At 58.5% G+C, this 18,519-nt stretch overlaps 1 protein-coding gene across 1 annotated transcript; it reads left to right on the top strand.

The window, feature by feature from the left end:
• The first annotated feature begins 949 nt into the window (after positions 1–949).
• Positions 950–16,607, top strand: METRNL (meteorin like, glial cell differentiation regulator). Its single transcript, XM_080682529.1, has 4 exons — positions 950–1,302; positions 6,665–7,050; positions 14,853–14,912; positions 16,112–16,607. The coding sequence occupies exons 1-4, from the start codon at positions 1,130–1,132 to the stop codon at positions 16,423–16,425; spliced, it is 933 nt and encodes a 310-aa protein (XP_080538655.1). The 5' UTR covers positions 950–1,129; the 3' UTR covers positions 16,426–16,607.
• Positions 16,608–18,519: the final 1,912 nt, after the last annotated feature.

Here is an 18,519-nt window from a genome sequence, read left to right as displayed (position 1 = left end):
ACAGTAGCCATCTGATGTAAATGAATCAAAATTATACCTATTTTTTTGGTCAGAGTGGCAAAAAATATATTTTTGGTGTGCCACAGAATTTTAGCAACTAGTTTATGTACCATGAGATGAAAAAGGTTGAAAATCGTGGATCTGGACTTTAGGGTCCTGGATGCTGCAAAATCCTATAATGCAGAGGACGACCCTGCACCCTGACTACGTGGGAATTTGGTGAAGCAGGTACTGGAGTGGGGGACCAGTGGGACTAGTGCCCACAGGGATGCACAGGAGCGGGGCCTGTGGTCAGCAAACCCACAGAACCCTGTGGAGCGGGTGCTCGAGTCCACGCGAGCCCGCACCAGTGGGGCCTCCCTCCCCCATGTGCCCAAGAACGGGATGGAGCTTGAACCTCCACAAACTACACTCAAATCCTGCGGAGGGGGGATGGGTGCCAGGAACAACCCTGATGGGCTCAGGCACACCCTCAGTCCAGCGCCATTCGGAGCTCAGTGTGCGTGATGGGCCGAGGCACCGCTGCCACGTGACGACTGCCGGCCGGGCGCTGGGCGGGGGCCCGCACAGACTTGGGGTCTCGGGTTGTATCCCGCCCCGCATCACAGGGCCATAGACGCACCGTCCTCCTCTCGCCGGGACTCTGCTTTCCAGCTTGGCTTTCTCTCCAGGACCTTCTTCCGCCTTGCGCTCCCCTTCTCTCCGTGCGCCCACCCTGTCCCACCCGCGGGACCACGTGCCTCCGACGTGGGTGCCACCGCCGCATCCCGCATCCCGCGTCCCGCGTCCCGCATCCCGCCCGGGGACCAGGTGCCGGACTCTGGGCGCGCAGCTCCCAGCGGCTGGGGGCGGGGTTCCGGCGGCCGGCGGGGCGGGGCGGGGCGGCCGGGCGGGCACCGCCCCCCAGCTGAGCCGGGACCCGTGCTGCTGACTCGCCGGCTTCAGAGCTTGGCGGCGGCGGCTGGCGCAGGGCTCTGCGCAGCTCCAGAGGCTCCTGCCGCTCCAGCGGCCGCGATGGGCGGGCGGCCACGCCGGGGGCGCGGGAGACGCGCGACGTGACCCGCCTGGACTCGGAGCCCGGCCGCGCGAGTGGAGGGTTTGCTGGGCGGGCGCGCGCGGGATCCAGAGCATGCGGGGCGCGGCGCGGGAGGCCGGGGGGCGCGCGGGGCGGCCGTGGCCAGGGCCCCCGTCCCCGCCGCCGCTGCCCCTGCCGCTGCTCCTGCCGCTGGCCCTGCTGCTCGCCGTGCTCCTGGGCGGCGCGGGCGCGCAGTACTCGAGTGATCTGTGCAGCTGGAAGGGGAGGTGAGTCCTCGCGGGGCGACCCCGCTCGTGGGTCCGCGTCCCTCTCCTCACTCCCCTTCCCACGGGCAGAGCGTGCGAGGGTTCGGGGGTCCCCTCTCCAGGCGGAGCGCTGTCCCCCCTCTGCCCCGGCCGTAGAACAAAAGAGCCCGCGGCGTCCGGGTCCCCGGGTCCCGGGGATGCCCCGGGAGGCGCGCTGGCTGCGCTCAGGTCCGTCCGGGTCGGCAGCCTGCTCGCCCCGCGCCCGTTCGCGTCGGTCTCCACTCGGGTCCCACACAGCCTCGGCCACCGGCTCGCGGGCGGGATCGGTCCCCCGGCCTGGAGGAGCCCGGCCTGCGCTCTCAGGGCCGAGCGGGAAGGGACGGCGGGTCCGCGTGAGGGGGCGGCAGCGCGAGAGGTCAGAGCGGGGCTGTGGCAGTGACCGCAGCGCTGACCGCGTCCGTGCGGGCGGAGACATGTGCGCGGGTCCGAGTGCGGACCTGGCCGGGCCCCTCGCCCTCACCCCGTGAAGGTCAGGCCGCCCTTGGAGCGCGCGCGGCGGGCTGGCGACCCCCCCCCCCTTCGCTCCCCTCCACGGTGGCGGCCAAGGACTTCTTGTAAAAAATGAAGTGTGACCCGCAGCGAGGAGTGCGGGCCGCCAGTGCGCGCGGGCGGGTGCCCGAGGGCGCAGCCACTCGGAGGAGAAACCGCCGCCCCCGGCGCCCTGGCCGCGCTGGCAGCTCGCGGGTGGGGAGGCCCGTCCTGCGCCGCGAAAGTTGCCGATTCGGGAGTTTGCTCGGGCCGAGGTCGCTCGTCTCCTCCGAATACGCCGCGGGCTGGGCCGCCTGGGCCCGGGTGTCGTGGTGTCCGGGAGCAGGGCCCCCAGACCAGTCCCCCGCTTCAGACGCCTCCTGGCGGGGGCGGGGGCGGGGACATCACGGGATTGTTTTGGGTGAAGACGGTTTTCCGAGAAGGTGGGGCTGTGCCAGCGCACTGGGCTCTGCGTCAAGGCAGCCGCTGGTCATCGCTGCGCTTGCAGACCGGTTCTCCGTGGACGCTGGAGATGACCCGGCAATGACTCTTCCTAGACCGGAGATCTGGGCCCCCGAGGTTGCCCCGACCCCCGCGCTCCTCACATTGGATCAGGGATAGAGGAGCCGGGCCCGGACCCGAGTGGAGGGCAGGTCGGCTCTGGGGAGGCTTGGCCTGGAGATCGCTGGCGCCGTCCCGACCCCTCCGACCCCTCCGCTGGGGCTGCGCCTGCCCCTGCCCCTGCCCCTGCCCCTGCCCCTGCCCCTGCCCCTGCCCCTGCCCCTGCTAGGAATTAAACTCCCTGCGTTGCAGCCTCTCAGGAATGAATCAGGGCAAACGGAGGCCCTGGGGTGTCCTGCTTCCACAGATCCAAAGCAGTAATCCAGTGCCACCTGGTGAGCCTGAGTTTCCGAAGGAGGAGCAAACACCCTCTCCAGGTTCTGGGAGGACTGTCTGCCTGGAGGGCTGAGCCCTGAGGCGGTTGTGATGGGGGGTTGTGGGGGGGGGGGGCTGCAACCAGCTCCTGGAGGTGTTTGCAGAGGAAAGAGGACTCCCTTCACCTTTTATCACCTGGAGAAGCTGGGACACTAATCTGAGCCTCATTCATTGCTAATGCCCCCCCCCCTCCCCACCAGGCCCCATAGCCATTGGGGGGATGTGTGGGGGGGAGCCTGCCAGGTCGCATTCCTGGCCATAAGCCTTGCACCCCCAGTGATCATATGCTACTTGCTGGGTTTGCCTGTGGACTGGAGCCTTCAGGACTTTTATGAGTCTCTGTAAAGATAGCCCCTGCCCCCCCCCATGAGGTGGATTCTGACCCCTGATAGAGAGGGAGTTGCTCTTTATGAAACGGGCCTCTCACAGCTGACAGGCTGACACCCGTTTCTGGGTGTTTCCAAGCAGTTAAGTAGGCGTGGGTTTGTCTTTTTTAAAATTGATTTTGAGAGAGAAGGGAGAGAGAGAGGAATATGAATTTGTTAGTCCACTTATAGATGCACGCATTGCTTGATTCTTTATGTGCCCCGGCCAGGGATTGAACCCACAGCCTTGGCGTATCTGGATAACACTCTAACCCACTGAGCTAAGTGGGTGGTTTTGAAGTCCATCGCCCATGCTCTTGGACAGGACAGGGCCCCGTCTGTATTGGGCCTGGTCCTAAAGGTGGACCACTGCCGGGGGCAGGGCACTGACCTACGTCACACCTGGGCTGTCTGTCTCTCCTGCCTTGGGCTTGGCCTGAAACACTTCTTTCTTCGTAAACAAGAGGCCATCGTTTCCTCCTGGTGACTCAGGGTCTGCGCCCGCTCCGCTGGGGGGAGAGGGGTGTCGGCTCTGCTGCCACCACACCACTGACCCCATTAGAAAATTCCTGCATCCACTTGGAACCTGCTGTCTTTTCCACAAAGGTGCTCCCCAGATGTGGGGCTGTGACACTTGCCAGCTCTTTTTTTTTTTTTTAAAGGAAAAAGGCATTGACTTGGTTTAAGTACTCCAAGGTCAAACCAGTCTTCTCCTTCCCTAAGGCTGAGTAGAGCTACAGTTTTCTCTGTATCCTGCCACTTCATCACATCAGAAAACAGTTGCTTTGGGGGGAGGGGCTGGTTAGATGTCACTTGCATGCCATGTGAATATTGCAACAAACCATCATCAGTGAATATTCAGGCAGGCACGGTGCGTTTTTGCATAAATAGAGGTTTTTTTTTTAGGTTTGCTGCGGCGCTGGAAGCTTAGAGATGGGCGACGTGGCTCTATTTCCTGGTAGGAACCAGACAGGCCAGGAGTCCTTGTCCTCATTCAAAGAGCCAGCGGGCTGGCTGGGCTCGGCTCAGTGTTTGAGCATCAACCTATGAAACGGGAGGTCACGGTTTGATTCCCGGTCAGGGCACATGCCCAGGTTGCGGGTTCCATCCCCAGTGTGGGGCCTGCAGGAGGCAGCCAATCAGTGAGTCTCTCTCGTCTCTCTCACCATTGATGTTTCTCTTCTCCTCTCTCTCTCTCTCTCTCCCTCTCCCCCCCCCCCCCTTCCTCTCTGAAATAAAAAATAAAAAAAGAGCCAGCGGGTCCTGAGCTGAGAGACCAGTGAACTGTTTGTCCAAATGGGGGTCTTGCATGCCACATGGGACTGACATGGGTGTGAAATCTGTATGGAGTGCCTAGTGGATTCCTGGAGCTCTGGGTGCTTTAGGAAGCTGGGCAGAGCCCGGATAGCCCGTGATGGTGCAGACCCTCCTCTGTGGGCCAGCGAGGACATTAGTTTAAGGGGATGTAACGGGGAGGCCTCATTTCTTGTATGGCCTCCTTCATTTTGTTCCTAGTTCTCTTTTAGTTGAGTGACTTATGAATAACCAGGGCCAGGTGCCCCCCATAAGATGTACCAGTCCTATATGCAGGCTGGAGGTCGACAGCCCCCAGACTGAGGTCCACCTCCCCATGGGCTGCCCCATGAGGGTTTCCCTGCCCCCGCCTGAGGTGTGGGTGGAGGGTGGCCCTCACTCTTTCCCCCTCCAGGGTTCCGATTAAGGTGCCTTAGTGAGGGATCCGAAGCCTCTGGTATGGGTTTTTCACTCCCTCGACTCCCAGGGCCCCCTTTGCCCCACTGACAGAGAAGGAAAGCCTTAGGCAGAGTGGTTTTTGTGGGAGAGAGGATTGAGAATGGGCGCCTGGGCTCGGGGCAAGGGTTCAACTGCCCCTTGCGGAGAGGAAACCTGGAGAGGAGGGGCACTCTGGTACAAAGTTTGTTTTGGCTGCGTAAGAGCAGAGCTGATTATAATGATCCGTGGCAACCACTTACCATTTAGTCTAATTTTTCACACAGCATATAATTACACCCACTCCCACCTGTGTGTCACGTGGGCTTGTGTGTGTTTTATGTGACTGTAATTTGTTAGTCGGTTCCGTGTGTGCAGCCCTGGTAGGCGTCTGAGGCTGGGCTGGCGGCTCCTGACCCCGGGCGTGTGGGGTTAGGAGGGTTCACCTCCCCAGCACCTCCCTCTGATGTGGCCTGCAGAGTGACTGCGAGCCGCGGGCCGTCCTGTGGAAAGTGAGGGTTTTGGGAGCCGGGAGCATGAGTCACCCACAGTAAATGCAAACCATATGTTCTGTGTTTTCTCCTCGGCAGAAAGGGTTTCTGGTAACGCACTGGGGCCAGGGCTCTGAGTGGAGCTTTGTTTATGCCACGTAAAAATCCCAAGAATGTGGGTGAACCTGTCTGAGAGCTGATCAGAACCAAATTTCATGGAATAGAACACAGCCCAGTCACTGGTTGAGTTCCAGGGCTGCGTGGTGGTTGTGACGTAACCTAACCGTGTGTGCACAAGCTGACACTGACATTGAGTTTGGAGGAGGGGAAAGAAATGGTAACGTTGTTGATGGTTTCAGTTTCTTGAAACATAATGTGATGACTTTACTGAGACCTGTCTCAGGGAGAGCACAGCACCGCTTCATTCTTTTCTACTCGGATTCCTCAGGGGGGAATTGAATGTGGTTCTCTAGAAATTCCCCTTGGGAAGACGAGGTGTCTGCTACCCTTTGGCTTCTCCACACTTTTCTTCCCGAGTCTGTCCCTGGAGAGGACCTTAACCTTCCTTTCATATCTTTGATGCCATTTGAGTTTATTTTTTAAAATATGATGATCAATGGAGGGTCTTCAGGTTTGCAAATGAATGAAAAAGCAGTCAAATCATCACCATAAGGAAAATATAAAAAGTATGCCTGCCGGTGAGGCTGTAAAAAAAAAACTGAGCAAAGACCCCCAAACGGCTAACATTCCTCATTGATTCATAAGCTGCTCCCTGGAGTGAGTCAGTTATGTATGTGCGTCCCAGGTACCTCCTGTGGCCTCCTGACCTTCATGCTCAGTGGGAACTTGGGCTGGTGCCAGAGTTGTCCTGGTGTTTCCTTTTTTAAAAATATATTTTTATTGATTTCAGAGAGGAAGGGGGAGAGAGAGAGAGAGAGAGAGAGAGAGATAGAAACATTAATGATGAGATAGAATCATTGATCAGCTGCCTCCTGCACGCCCCACCCCCACCCGTACCCCGGGGATCAAGCCCACCACCTGGGCATGTGCCTGACCCTTCAGTCCACACGCCAATGCTCTATCCACCGAGTCAAGCCAGCTAGGGCCTCCTGGTGTTCCCTTGATTGTATTTTGGAAGATCCATCCTTTCCCTGGTTCTCACCTGCACTGGGGCACCTGCAGCTGCAGCCCGGCAGGCCATGGATACTGAGTGTCAGGGCGCGGGGAGGGCCTGGGGGCACTGGCTGCCCCTCCCCTGGAGCAGCCAGTGCTGGAGCGGGATGTGGTGCAGGTGAGCGGGGTGGAGTCCTGGCTGACGCTGTCCCCTCTCCACAGCGGGCTGACACATGAGGCCCACAGGAAAGAGGTGGAGCAGGTGTACCTGCGCTGCTCCGCGGGTGCTGTGGAGTGGATGTACCCGACCGGTGCGCTCAGCGTCAACCTGCGACCCAACGTCGTCTCGCCCTCCCGCCCTCTGACTCTGTGCATCAAGCCCCTTGGGGACTCCTCTGGGGCCAATATTTATTTGGAGAAAACTGGAGCGCTGAAACTGCTGTTCCGGGACGGGGACCACGGGCCCGGCCAGGTGCGCTGCTTTGGCTTCGAGCAGGGCGGCCTGTTCGTGGAGGCGACGCCCCAGCAGGACATCAGCCGGAGGACCACGGGCTTCCAGTACGAGCTGAGCAGCCGGCACGCCGGCTCGGACCTGCACGCTCTGTCAGGTGGGTGATGCCGGGGTTGGGTGGGCTTCCGGCTGCCCCCCTCCTCAGCCTGGGTCCTTCTCATTTGCCAGACTTCTCTGACTTTCCCCTGCCCCCCTCAGCACAGCCTCTGTGGGAGTTCCCCAGGGTGGGCCTCAGACCTGGGGGAGGCCAGGGGCATCGTGATACCCACCTTGGAGGGTACCTGTGCAGTGTAGTGGGTGTTGGATGTAGGTGTGCCTGCGTTCTGGAAAGTTCGCGTTTGGACTCTGCAAGACATTCGTCTCCCAGGTGTGTGTTTGTGGAGGGTAACACGCGTCCCGAGAAGGGCCGTAGGTCAGAGCTGTGATGGGCCCTCATCCCTCGTGTGCTCTTCTTCCACGGACTAGTCGTGATTCATTGGAAGTGGGTGCTGTTACCATTCAAACAATGGTCCCAGCATTTCCTCTGGGTGCAGCCCCTGGAGTGTCGAGTCTTGGGTGGGAATTGAGGCTGATCCACATCCCAGGTGGAAAGTGGGGACATCCTGAATCCTGGGCCAGTCCCGGGTCTGGAGGAATTTTGTGGGTGCATGCCTGTGGAGATTCCAGCAGCATGCCAGAGTGGGGCTGCGGTGGGCACCCAGCAGGCAGGAGCCCCTGCTGCTGGCCCTCCTGAGGGGCTGGGGTGATCTGGGAGCCGAGGCGGGTCTCCAGGGCCCTCTCCGGGCCGAGGGTGTGTGTGTGCACGTGGGAAGCTGATGAGCTGGCATTAGGTTTCCATCCCTTCTTCTCTGCCAGGCGCTGGGTGGAGGCAGGGTGGCCTTGGAAAGTTTTGTGGATGGAGACGGAGGAGGAGCCTGAGACCCCGAGATGCTCACACAGGGCAGGTCCTGCCCTGGGGGCCAGGCCCCTCTCTCCCTCTGAGAGGCACAGAGGATGACAGTGTCTCAATGTGTGGGGTGATGTTTAGGGTAGGGCCTCCGGGCTTCTGGGTGCACCATCTACGTCAATTCCAGGAGCAAGATGCCTTTCAGGGTGTGTGCACGCGTGTGCCTGTGTGTGTACATGTGTGTGTGTGTGTGTGTGTGCGTGTGCGTGTGCTGTCCTGGGAGCTGTTTTCTTGGTGACCAGCTGGGATGATGGTCAGGTGGGGGTGCTGGGGCCTTGCCGGGTGGGGGCCAGGCCCATACACTGTTAACACCCCACAGTGAGAGGATGCCCCAACATGGAGAGTAACATGGCCCCAAGTGGCAGCAAGGGTCAGAACATGAAACAAAGACTCTGAGGCACCCAGGGCTCTGGGAGCTGGGGAGATCGGGGCATCTCTTCTCCCCGGAGTGTTCGCCTTTCATCTTTCATCGGGGCACGGCCCCTAAGCCTTTAATGCCGGAGGAATGGGTGTGAAATGCGGAATGTCGGCACTGGCCATCTGGCGGGTGTGATGTCCTTGGGCCAGGCGGGCTCTGGGAAGAGAGCGTGGCTGCCGGCTCTGTCCTGCTCTGGCCCTGGCTACCCAAGGCCTCGGTGACCCCAGAGCCCATGGATGTACCTAGGAGTGAGCACCCGCCTTCTCCCGCTGACGAGCCGCGAGTGACGGTTGTGCTGACTTCCGAGGGACAGGCTCCCGGCTGAGTCCTGGCAGGTGTGAGCTGCCACCCATCGCAACTCTGACTGGTTGGCTGGGAGTGTTTACAGCATGTGTTGGCCCTCTGGCCACTGGGGTTGCGTGGTCAGCTTCCTTGATGAACTGAGACGCACCACTAGCCAAGAAGGGAGAGGCAGGCAGCCCCTGGACAGGTGCAGACGGCGGGCAGTGGGAGGGGACCCCAGCCCAGGGGGAGTGGGATTTGGCTGCCACAGGCTCCCTGTGCGCCCTCAACTCCCACTGCCTCTGTGGGCCTCGCCAGGGCACCTGAGTAACATGGACACCCCTTCCATGGCACTGAACCCATCTGGCAGGACATGAAAGGCAGGGAGCGGCCAGATGCAGCTCTGGGCCATGCCTGGAACATCGGTTGGGGTCTCGGGGTAGAACCTGGCCTGGCTGCCGGGGGGACTGTCCTCCCCCGGGGTCCCAGCACTCAAGGAAACAGGCACTCCAGGACCCGCCATCACCCAGTGATCTGGTGGGTGTGTGGGGGTAACCAGCCAGGGAGGGAGGGGGTCACTGTGTCAGGCACTGGGGAACCAAGACAGACCTTGCGTCCCTGGTTCGTGTAGGGCAGCCCAGGTGGGCCCCAGATTCCAGTCTGGTTTTTTTTAATTGCTTGAGGGCCGAGTAGCAGACCTCACCGCTTGGGCACATCCACGCTCTGGGCTCCTGGGACATCCACCTACAGCATCCCACCCCTGGGAGCAGACAAGGGGGGGCGGGCAGGGAAGACAGTGGAATTTCAGATCCACAGCTGGAGGGTGGGCAGAAGCCCACGGCCCTTGTGCTGGCTGTGAACACATGGAAATCGCTCCATCACAGGCTCAGGAGCATCAGAGGTGGTGGGCAGCCCCGGTCCCACAGGTCTGATGGGCCTCATCTCCCGTCCCCTTTAAACTTACTCTGTTTGATGAGCTGGGGACAGATGATTCCTGGGGTGGTCCCAGGAATGCAGAGGCCCCTGCTGAGGGGCCCTCTCCAGCACCTCAGCGTTTGGGGGTGGCCTTGATGGCTGTGGGGGTGAGTAGCAAAGTTCAGAAGGAGTGTGAAGAAACCTCAGTATTGCCGGGAAACAGGAAAGGAGAAAACTTTGTATTTTTGCAAGGATCGTTTATTTCCTGCCTCGGCGGCTTCTGTGGCCTCTGTAATTATTGTGTAATTTTTTTCGCCTTGCCCATTTGGGGTGGAAGGGTGTGGCCTTCCTGGCGAGGAAGAGGTCGGGAAGGAGCAGGACAGGAGGAGGTGCTGTTGGCCAGCTGGGACCCTGGCGGGGTCATCTGGGGCCTGGGGTTGTGTGACCTCTGAGGTGGAGGTGGTTGATCATTGGAGGCGGCTCCAGAGCCTTTGCTGGCAGCTCAGCGCCTGCTTGGTCTTCGTGAATACGGACCACGTTCTAGCTGCATTCACCACATTCTGGTTTCTCCCTTCTCCTCACTCCCTGTTACAACTCAGCATCTACTGCCTGCCTGTCACCAGCTGACCTGCTGGGTGCCCTCACATACTGTTTTCTCTCTGGAAATTGTGTTCGTCCACCCGGTTGTCCTTACGCGGGCAGTCGGGACCAGGGTCCATCTGACCATCTGCAAGCCCCTCGGGGTGGCAAGGTTCTTACAGAAGGCACCCGCCCACTCCCTCCCTCCTGTGCCTGCTGGCCTCACCTGGGCCCCTGTGTCTCACCTGGGCCCCTGCATGGCCCTGGCCTGTCTCCCTGACCCTGTTATTTTTTCCTTCATTCAGTTCATTTTATGCACATTCCAGAGTAACCTTCCTGGGATGTCCACACCCCAGCCCTCCCCTCTCCATGAGACACGGGCCAGCATTCCAACCAGCCCGTTGGCCACCCCTCCCCGGCTCCCCGTAAGGAAAGGAGATTGGATGCGCCTGAGACCAGTGCATTCCACAGCCTTTATGAGCCTGACTCCGATTAATAATTGTTTCCAGATTGCTTCTCTTGGCATCCACAGACTGGGTTTCCACAAAGGTGACCTCTGCTTTGTGAAGCTCAGAGTTGTAGGAGGGAAGTCTCCAGGGTGACGCTTTATTAGCTCAGCTGTCGATGGTATCGGCTCATTGGGGCTTTTCAGGGCTGCTGACCGCCTTCCCCCAGGGCTGCTACCGGGTGCCCACACCTTCTGCCGTGGGGCTGGGAGTGAGCCCGGGAGGCTAGTGTCCACCTCTGTCCTCAGCCCTCGGCCGAGGTCCCAGGGCTCGTGACTCTTGGAGAGGGCACAGCTCCAGGCTGGGTCACACGCGCCCAGGCCTAGGGTCTGATCACAGCGTGTAGCCTGGGCTCCACCCCCCGGCCCCCCGCCCCCGCCCCCCACAGCCGACTGCTGCCTCTGGAGTGGTGCCCCTGGCCTAGCTCAGCTGGCTCGGACTCTGAGACATGCTGTGGAGAGCTTGCACAGATCCTCACCTCCCACCCATCTGCGCTGCACCCACTGCACACCTGGCTGCTGAGGGGAACCTGCCTTCTCCTGGGGAGAGCTACCGAGGCCGGCACCCACCTGCAGAGGGACCCCAGGCTGGGGCCGCTGATCCCATTGGCACTGGGTATGCCAGCCAGGTTGGGAAGTCACCGCTGCTCCCTGCCTCTTGCTCACAGGGCAGAATAAGAGCCCGCAGAGCCGGCCGGGCCATGTGCTCCTTCGTCATCATGCCCACCGTGCGGCTCCATTGAGGGCAGCATGGGCGGCAGGTCCCCAGTGGGCGAGAGGGATGAGGGGCCCCCAGTTGGCCACCATCTTTTTTGTAAATCCTCACCCGAAGACCCCGAAGATATGTTTTTATTCATTTTAGAAAGAGAGAAGCGGGGGGGGGGGGGGGGGGGGCGAGAGAGAGAGAGAGATGGATGCCAGAGAAAAATACCTATTGGTTGCCTCCTGCATGTGCCCACCCCGCCCCGCCGGGATTGAATCCGCAACCTTTTGGTGTGTGGGACAGCACTCCAACCAACTGAGCCACCCGCCAGGGCTTGCCACCCCCTTTTTTAAGGTAGGCCTTGAGGCTGGGGTCCACTCCTGCAGGCTGAGGCTGCAGGCAGGCAAAGGCTTGGGGTTCAGAGCTGGGTGGGGAGGCGACTGCCTGGAGGCTGGGTGGACGCGGCTTCCAACCCATTCATTCAACAGGCTGTTCTTGCTCTGCAGCTCCCGATAACTTCACAGGAGCCGGGCGGGGGGGTGCGGCGGGGGGGGGGGGCGCGGTGAGTCAGGCCTCACTGAGCTGCATTGGGACGCTGCACCCACACTGCCCGTAGGCGGGACCGTGGCACCAGCGCTCTGGACGCTCACGTCCACCCCAGGCACCCCAGAGACCCTGTGTGCCGGGCCCCATGGCCACGCACATTCTGGCCCCGGAGGCCTCTCTGCTGCTGCTTGTCTGTGCCTTGCCTGGTCCCCACAGGCCCCGGAGTCACTGCTGCTCCTGGAGGGGGTCGGGCAGCCCCTGGGCAGGTGATGCTCAGCCCTGTTCCCAGGCTGCAAGGGCAGCCAGCCAGGCACCCAGACAGGATTAGTGTTGTCCAGGCCCAATGAGTGCCAAGGCCAGGGACGTTCCGGGGCCTTTAGAACAGGAAAGGGTCATGGGGAGTGCCTCAAGTTTCTATGGAGTTAGGAGAATTTGTGCAAAAACTTAGAAACTCAAAACGGGCGAGGGAGAGGCCTTGAAAGGAGCAATGTGGTAGTCAAGTAATAAATTGTATTTTCCCAAATCCACCACTGAGTAAAGGAGTGCGTGGTCCCTGGGGGAGTCACCAGAGCCCAGGTTTCTTATAAGTACCGCGCGCTAACCGATTGCGCCACTGGAGCTCCAAGAGCCCAGGTTTCTGCCTCCCCCACCCCCACACCTTTCTGAGACCTTGTGCCCACCTGAGAGGAGGGGGGAGGGCTGGGGGAGCAGGGCTTTTCGTAAGGCCCGCCTGGCTCTGGGAAGCCAGCCCTCCCCTCCGCTGCCAGGTAGGGGTTTCAGGGGACTCAGGGGATTCTGTGACTGGGCTGCTCTGGAAGGCATTTGGGTGTTTAGAGGGGTCACTGGGGCTCAGGTGGGGTCTGGGGAAGGGAGTTAGAAGGGTCCTAGGGCCTCGTTATTCACGATACCTTTACTAGGCATACTGATTAATAATGCGGATTTTGTTTCACTAGATGCGGTTACACATGTGTTGATATACATGCGATTTGATATGTATGCTATTTTGTTGTGTTGCTCCTTCAGATGACCACTTGTTCCGATTGATGGCACACGTACTTTCTGAGCAGCACTTCAAATCGTACAAAGAAGTGGACAATTGGGTCTCTGAATGGCCTCAAAACAAGAAAAGTTCTTTTGGGATGGTATCCACAAATTACCTGAAAGATGGGGGAAATGTGTAGCTAGAGATGGACATTACTTTGAATAAAGCACTTCTGATGTTTCTCTTGAAGTTATTGTGTTTTCTTTGATTACAAAACCCGAATTATTATGGTTAATAATGCTGATTAACTATTAACTGGTTAATAATGTGGATTAACTATTAACTAGTTAATAATACGGGTTAACTATTAACCGGTTAATAATGCGGATTTTGTGATCCAAAGAAAACACGATAATTTCAAAAGAAACATCAAAAGTGCTTTATTCAAAGTAATGTCCATCGCTAGCTACACATTTCCCCATCTTTCAGGTAATTTGTGGATACTGTCCCAATAGAACTTTTCTTGTTTTGAGGCAGGCCATTCAGAGACCCAGTTGTCCACTTCTTCGTACTGGTTTTAAAGTGTGTGATGGTGCATCATCATGAAGCAAAATTATTTTGCCGTGTCTTCTGGTCCATCTGGTCATTTTACGATCAAAGCATGGTTCAGATTGATTATTTGTTGTCGGTAGCAATCAGTATTAATGGTTTCACCTGGTTTTAGAAGCTCTTAATACACCACACCTTCCTGATCCCACCAAATGCAGAGTATTGTCTTCTTTCCGAAGAGATTTGGCCTTGCAGTTGATGTTGATGGTTGACCTGAATCAACCCATGATTTTGTGCGTTTGTGATTCTCAGAATAAATCCACTTTTCATCGCCAGTCACAGCTCGATGCAAAAAAGACTTCCTTTCGTGCCCTTGAAGCAACGTTTTCCTGATGACTTTTCGGTTTTCCATTTGTCTTTTGTTCAGTTGATGTGGCACCCATTTTCCGTCCTTTAAAATCTTTCCCATTTGCTTGTAAACGATCAGAAATTGTTTGCTGAGCAACGTTTAATCTTTTTGCAAGTTGTTTTTGAATTTGACACACATCTTCATCCAATAATGCTTGTTGGTCTTCAAACTTTTATGGTTGACCTGGACGTTCTTTGTCTTTCACATCGAAATCATCACTTTTAAAGCGTTTAAACAAGCATTCACAAGTGTCTTGAGATGGAGCATGTTCACCATAAGCTTCCTGAAGTATACGATAACTTTCAGCAGCACTTTTCTTCAAAATAAAGTAATGAATTAAAACTTCCCGCAAATGCTCTCTTTTTTTGGCATGATATTCGACATTTTTAAGTGTAAAAATATCTATGATGTTAACACCTTCAGAAAATTTGACATATGAAGGCTTGAAGCTTGTTGTCAATACAACAAAATAGGATACATATCAAATCGCATATATATCAACCTATGCGTAACTCCATCTATTGAAAAAAATCCGCATTATTAACCGGTACACCTAGTAGGCTGCGGCCTCGTGGGTCCTCCCAGGCAGAATCTGGACCCCCTGTGTAATGGAGGGGGCAGGGGGGACGCTGGGGAGCAGGCAGCGTGTGAGTGGGCGGCCCTGGCATTTCGGGGAGTGGCTGCGGAGATGGAGTGATGGTAGCGCTGGCTCGGGCGAGCGGAAGGACAGGCTTTGCTTAGCGCACGCTGGTCTGCGTTGGTGTTGGGCACAGAATGATTTCACTGAGTCCAGTAGCTGCTCGTGGGGCACAGCTGCTCTGACCACTGAGTGGGGACAGGCCCGTCCTGCACTGGGCGGTGGGCCTGGGGTCCCTGCAGTCAGCCCCCAGCCCGCACACTGAGGCCGCGGTGTGACTCCGGCGCCAGGGGTCGTAGAGGCGCTGCCGGAAATCAGAGCACCTTTGGGGTGTCGTCCATTGTGGAGGGGCCCCGCCGCGGGGCAGGTCTGTATCCATGCACGTCCATGCGTTGCCTGATGCTCCCCTTCCCTGCTCTCTCCTGCAGCTCCCTGCCGGCCCTGCAGCGACACCGAGGTGCTCCTGGCAGTCTGCACCAGTGACTTCGGTGAGTGCCCTGGTTCCCGCTGCGGGGAGGGCGCCCCACCTGGTCCCAGAGAACCTTCTGGCACTGGCACCGACCTCTGCGGGGAGGGGGCTGTGAGAACCCTGGTCTTGGTGCCCCTCTTCCATGGGTCACAGGGCTGCACCCGTGTGACTCCAGCCCCAGGGAAGGGACCTAGTGCAGGGCAGGGAGAGGGCTGGGAATTCCCGTTATTTAAGGTGATCAAGGGGCATTGTCCCACTGTGCACATTGTCCCACTGTGCAACACGCTTCAAGCCTTCATATGTCATCGCTCTGGAAGCCTCACCTCAGAGCCTCACCCTCCGCCAGGCCCCCCGCAGGGGCCATAGTGGGAGTTCCAGGTCCTGGTAGGACCCAGGGCCGAGGTCGGGGACTCAGCTCAGGCAGAGGATGGCAGCTGGCACAGCTGGGCAAATTGAGCCCCAAGCCCGAGGGCAGCCACCCCAAGGGCAGGTTCCTGTGGAACCGCAGGCTTCTTACTGGGCCCACAAGGGCGGACCCTGTGTAATGAGCCCTCTCTCTGCCCTGTCCTCCCTCACCCTCTGCCCCTCAGCGTCACCCATCTCCAGCCTTGATGCAGATCTTGTGTATTAACTCTCGTTACTGTTCTTGTCCCAACTTGAACATCTGACGCACCAAGTGGTTTATTTCTTCCATGTTCTCCCACATGTGTGGCTGGGCCTCCCACGTCTGACAGAGCCCAGTGCTGGGACCATCCCAGGCAGCCTCACGCCCAGGAGTTGTCCTTTCATTTTTTTTAAATCCTCACCCGAGGCTATTTCCCACTGATTTTTAGAGAGAGTGGAAGAGAGAGGGAAAGACAGAGAGAAACATCAATGTGAGAGAAACACATCGATTAGTTGCCTCCTGCATGTGCCCCATACAGGGCCTGGGCTGGGGAGGAGCCTGCCACCCAGGCATGTGTCCTTGACCAGAATGGAACCTGGGACCCCTTGGTCCACAGGCCAACGCTCTATCCACTGAGCCAAACCGGCTAGGGCAGGAGTTGTCTCTTTAAGGAGAATTTCTGGGATGCAGAGGTCAGGACCGGCTTCCATCCCAGGGCCTGCTCACACCGAATGGTAGCACGCTGTTTGCTCAGCGGGCATCCTTGCCCACCTCACTGGCCCGGCCCCGCCCAACTCACTGGCCCCACTGACCCCGTGTCCTCCCCTCTGCAGTGGTCCGAGGAGCCATCCAGGATGTCACCCACGCCCCCGAGCGGCAGGAGTCGGCCATCCACCTGCGTGTGAGCCGCATCTACCGGCAGAAGAGCAGGGTGTTCCGTGCGGTGCCCGGGGGCGGCTGGCGGGGCCGCATCTCCACGCTGCTGGCCTGCGGCGTCCGGCCCGGGCGCGGCGAGTTCCTCTTCACGGGACACATGCACTTTGGGGAGGCCCGGCTGGGCTGCGCCCCACGCCTGGAGGACTTCCAGCGGATGTACCGGGACGCAGAGGCGAGGGGGCTGAATCCCTGCGAGATAGCTGTGGAGTGACCACGGGGTGGCTGCGGGGTGACTACAGGGCAAACCAATTATCGAGGTGGATGCCTGGCAATCACGTGTGGAGTCTGATGCACGAGTTCCGGCCAAGGAGACCCCAACCAATTGGTTGGAAATGCTGTAAAATGCAAACTAAGTTATTATATTTTTTTTAAAAAAGAAATGTCCATAGGAAATACTCCCGTGCCTTTGTGCGCCACAGCACGCGGTTTTTCAAAGACACCTGACTTCGTTGCATTTGGCTAGTGTTTGGGGGGCTGTGGCCCAGGCGAACCCCAGCACCAGGCTTGTGCGAAGCTTGCCTACTGTCCACAGTGTTTCCTACCACGGAGATCGATGGAGCCAGAACTTGTCATTGTTCTCACTTGGTTTTTGCTTTTAAAGAACGTGATTTGCCAGCCCAGTTCATTTGGGGCTGCAGCGGCCTCCCTCCAGGGAATCGGCGCCCCCACCTGATGGGCGATGGCACGGCAGTGGCCAGGCTGGTGCCCGGGTGCTGAGCTGGGCGCTGACAGAGGGCTTCTCCTGGGATCCCCAGGGCCCTGGCAGCAGGGCTTCCATGGGCCCCATTAAGTGCCCTGTTACCCCTACACTCCAGGGATGTGCTGGTCTCAGCCAGATGCCCCCTCCTCCTTCCTGTTAACTCAGATCCTGCTCTTTGACCCCAACTTCTCCCAAATGCCCCAGCCCACAGCAAGCCTCTGGACACCCAGGGGCTGGGCAGGGCTGGGATCAGTGACCCAATATCCTCAAGGATGAGAGTGTCCTTAGCTTCCATAAGTGACCACAACAGGGGCTTCAACCCCACATTCTCTGAGGCCCGGGCGGCTGGCGCTCCCTCTCGGCTCTAGGGAAGGAGCCTACCTTTGTCTCCCGGCTACTAGTGGCTGCACAGTCCTGGGCATCCCAATCTCCCCTCTGTCGTCACGGGCCTTCTCCCCTCCGTGTCCTGTGTCTGCGTTTCCCTTCTCTTGGGACACTGGTCACTAGATGGGGGCTCTGTCACCTCAATGTGATTACATCTGTAAAAACCCATTTCTAGGTAAGTTCACACTCACAATTTCTGGATAGAGGTGAATTTTGGGGGACACTATGTACCCCAGTACAGGGTCACTGGTGTCAAATAATCAGGCCTGGGCCAACATCCTCAGATATGAATCAGGTGATGTCTCAGCAGCTGTGAGACCAAAAGACAACCCAGGAGAGGCCCACAGTGGTCGGTGAGCATCATGTTGGCTGCACTGAAGACACACCGTGTGGCCATAGGCAGATGCATTGTGCCAGGCCAGGTATGCTCTGGCACAGGTGTGAGCTGACACATACGTGCACCGGCTCACATGTATACAGACAGGTGGGCTCTGGATCAGGTGTGTACTGACAGGTGGGCCCTGGCCTGGGTGTGTGCTCGCACAGGTTTGTGAGCCAACACAGGTGTTCACCAGCTCACATGTATATGGACAGGTGGGCCCTGGCTCAGGCGTGTCCTGACAGGTGCCCTGGCCCAGGTGTGCGCTGGCACAGGTCTGAGAGCTCCTGCAGGTCACAACAAGAAGCAGGTGCTCAGCACCTGCACCACAAGAAGCAGGGCACTGGCCTGAAAAGCCGCTGGTTGGTGACAAGAACAGGTTCTCCTGTGGCCAATAGCTGGCGGGTTTTGACCGGAGGATGTGTGACAGCAGCACGGGGACAGCTGACCTGCTCTTGGGCTGTGCTGGCTTCTCTGCGCTGGCTCAGCCCCACTGACTCTGACAGGAGGCCTGCAGGGCAGTCGAGGCTGCAGAACCAGAATGTTGGGTTTTGGTTTCGGGGCTGGCGTTCCTCCTGACATCAGTGCAGGGATGATGGGACCTATGGGCCTGACCTGTGAGCAATGTCAGGTGCACAGCAGCATTCTCTCCGTGGGAGACGGTCTGCAAGGGGGTCAGGTGAGGTCCAGCCCTGCTGACGGGGGCCTGGCACACAGGAGCCTCGTCTCCATGGCCTGTGAGCTTAGTGCCCAGCACAATATCCCTGCACCGTCAGGGCTGCTGGGCATGGGGCAGGCTTGGAGGGTCCCCATTTCTGAGGGAGCACAGAGCCCCTATGCCG

This window comes from Plecotus auritus (assembly GCF_963455305.1).
Source record: "Plecotus auritus genome assembly, chromosome: 7".
Taxonomy (NCBI): domain Eukaryota; kingdom Metazoa; phylum Chordata; class Mammalia; order Chiroptera; family Vespertilionidae; genus Plecotus; species Plecotus auritus.
The sequence above is the reverse complement of the archived record's forward strand: the minus strand, read 5'-3'. Positions and strand labels throughout refer to the sequence as shown.

What these genes read in the sequence shown, in the direction of transcription:
- METRNL (XM_080682529.1), top strand. Translation starts at nt 1,130, where the DNA reads ATGCGGGGCGCGGCGCGGGAGGCCGGGGGGCGCGCGGGGCGGCCGTGG. An exon ending in CTGTGCAGCTGGAAGGGGAG is followed by an intron (nt 1,303 to 6,664) that starts GTGAGTCCTCGC and finishes CCCTCTCCACAG; the next exon opens with CGGGCTGACACATGAGGCCC. An exon ending in GGACCTGCACGCTCTGTCAG is followed by an intron (nt 7,051 to 14,852) that starts GTGGGTGATGCC and finishes TCTCTCCTGCAG; the next exon opens with CTCCCTGCCGGCCCTGCAGC.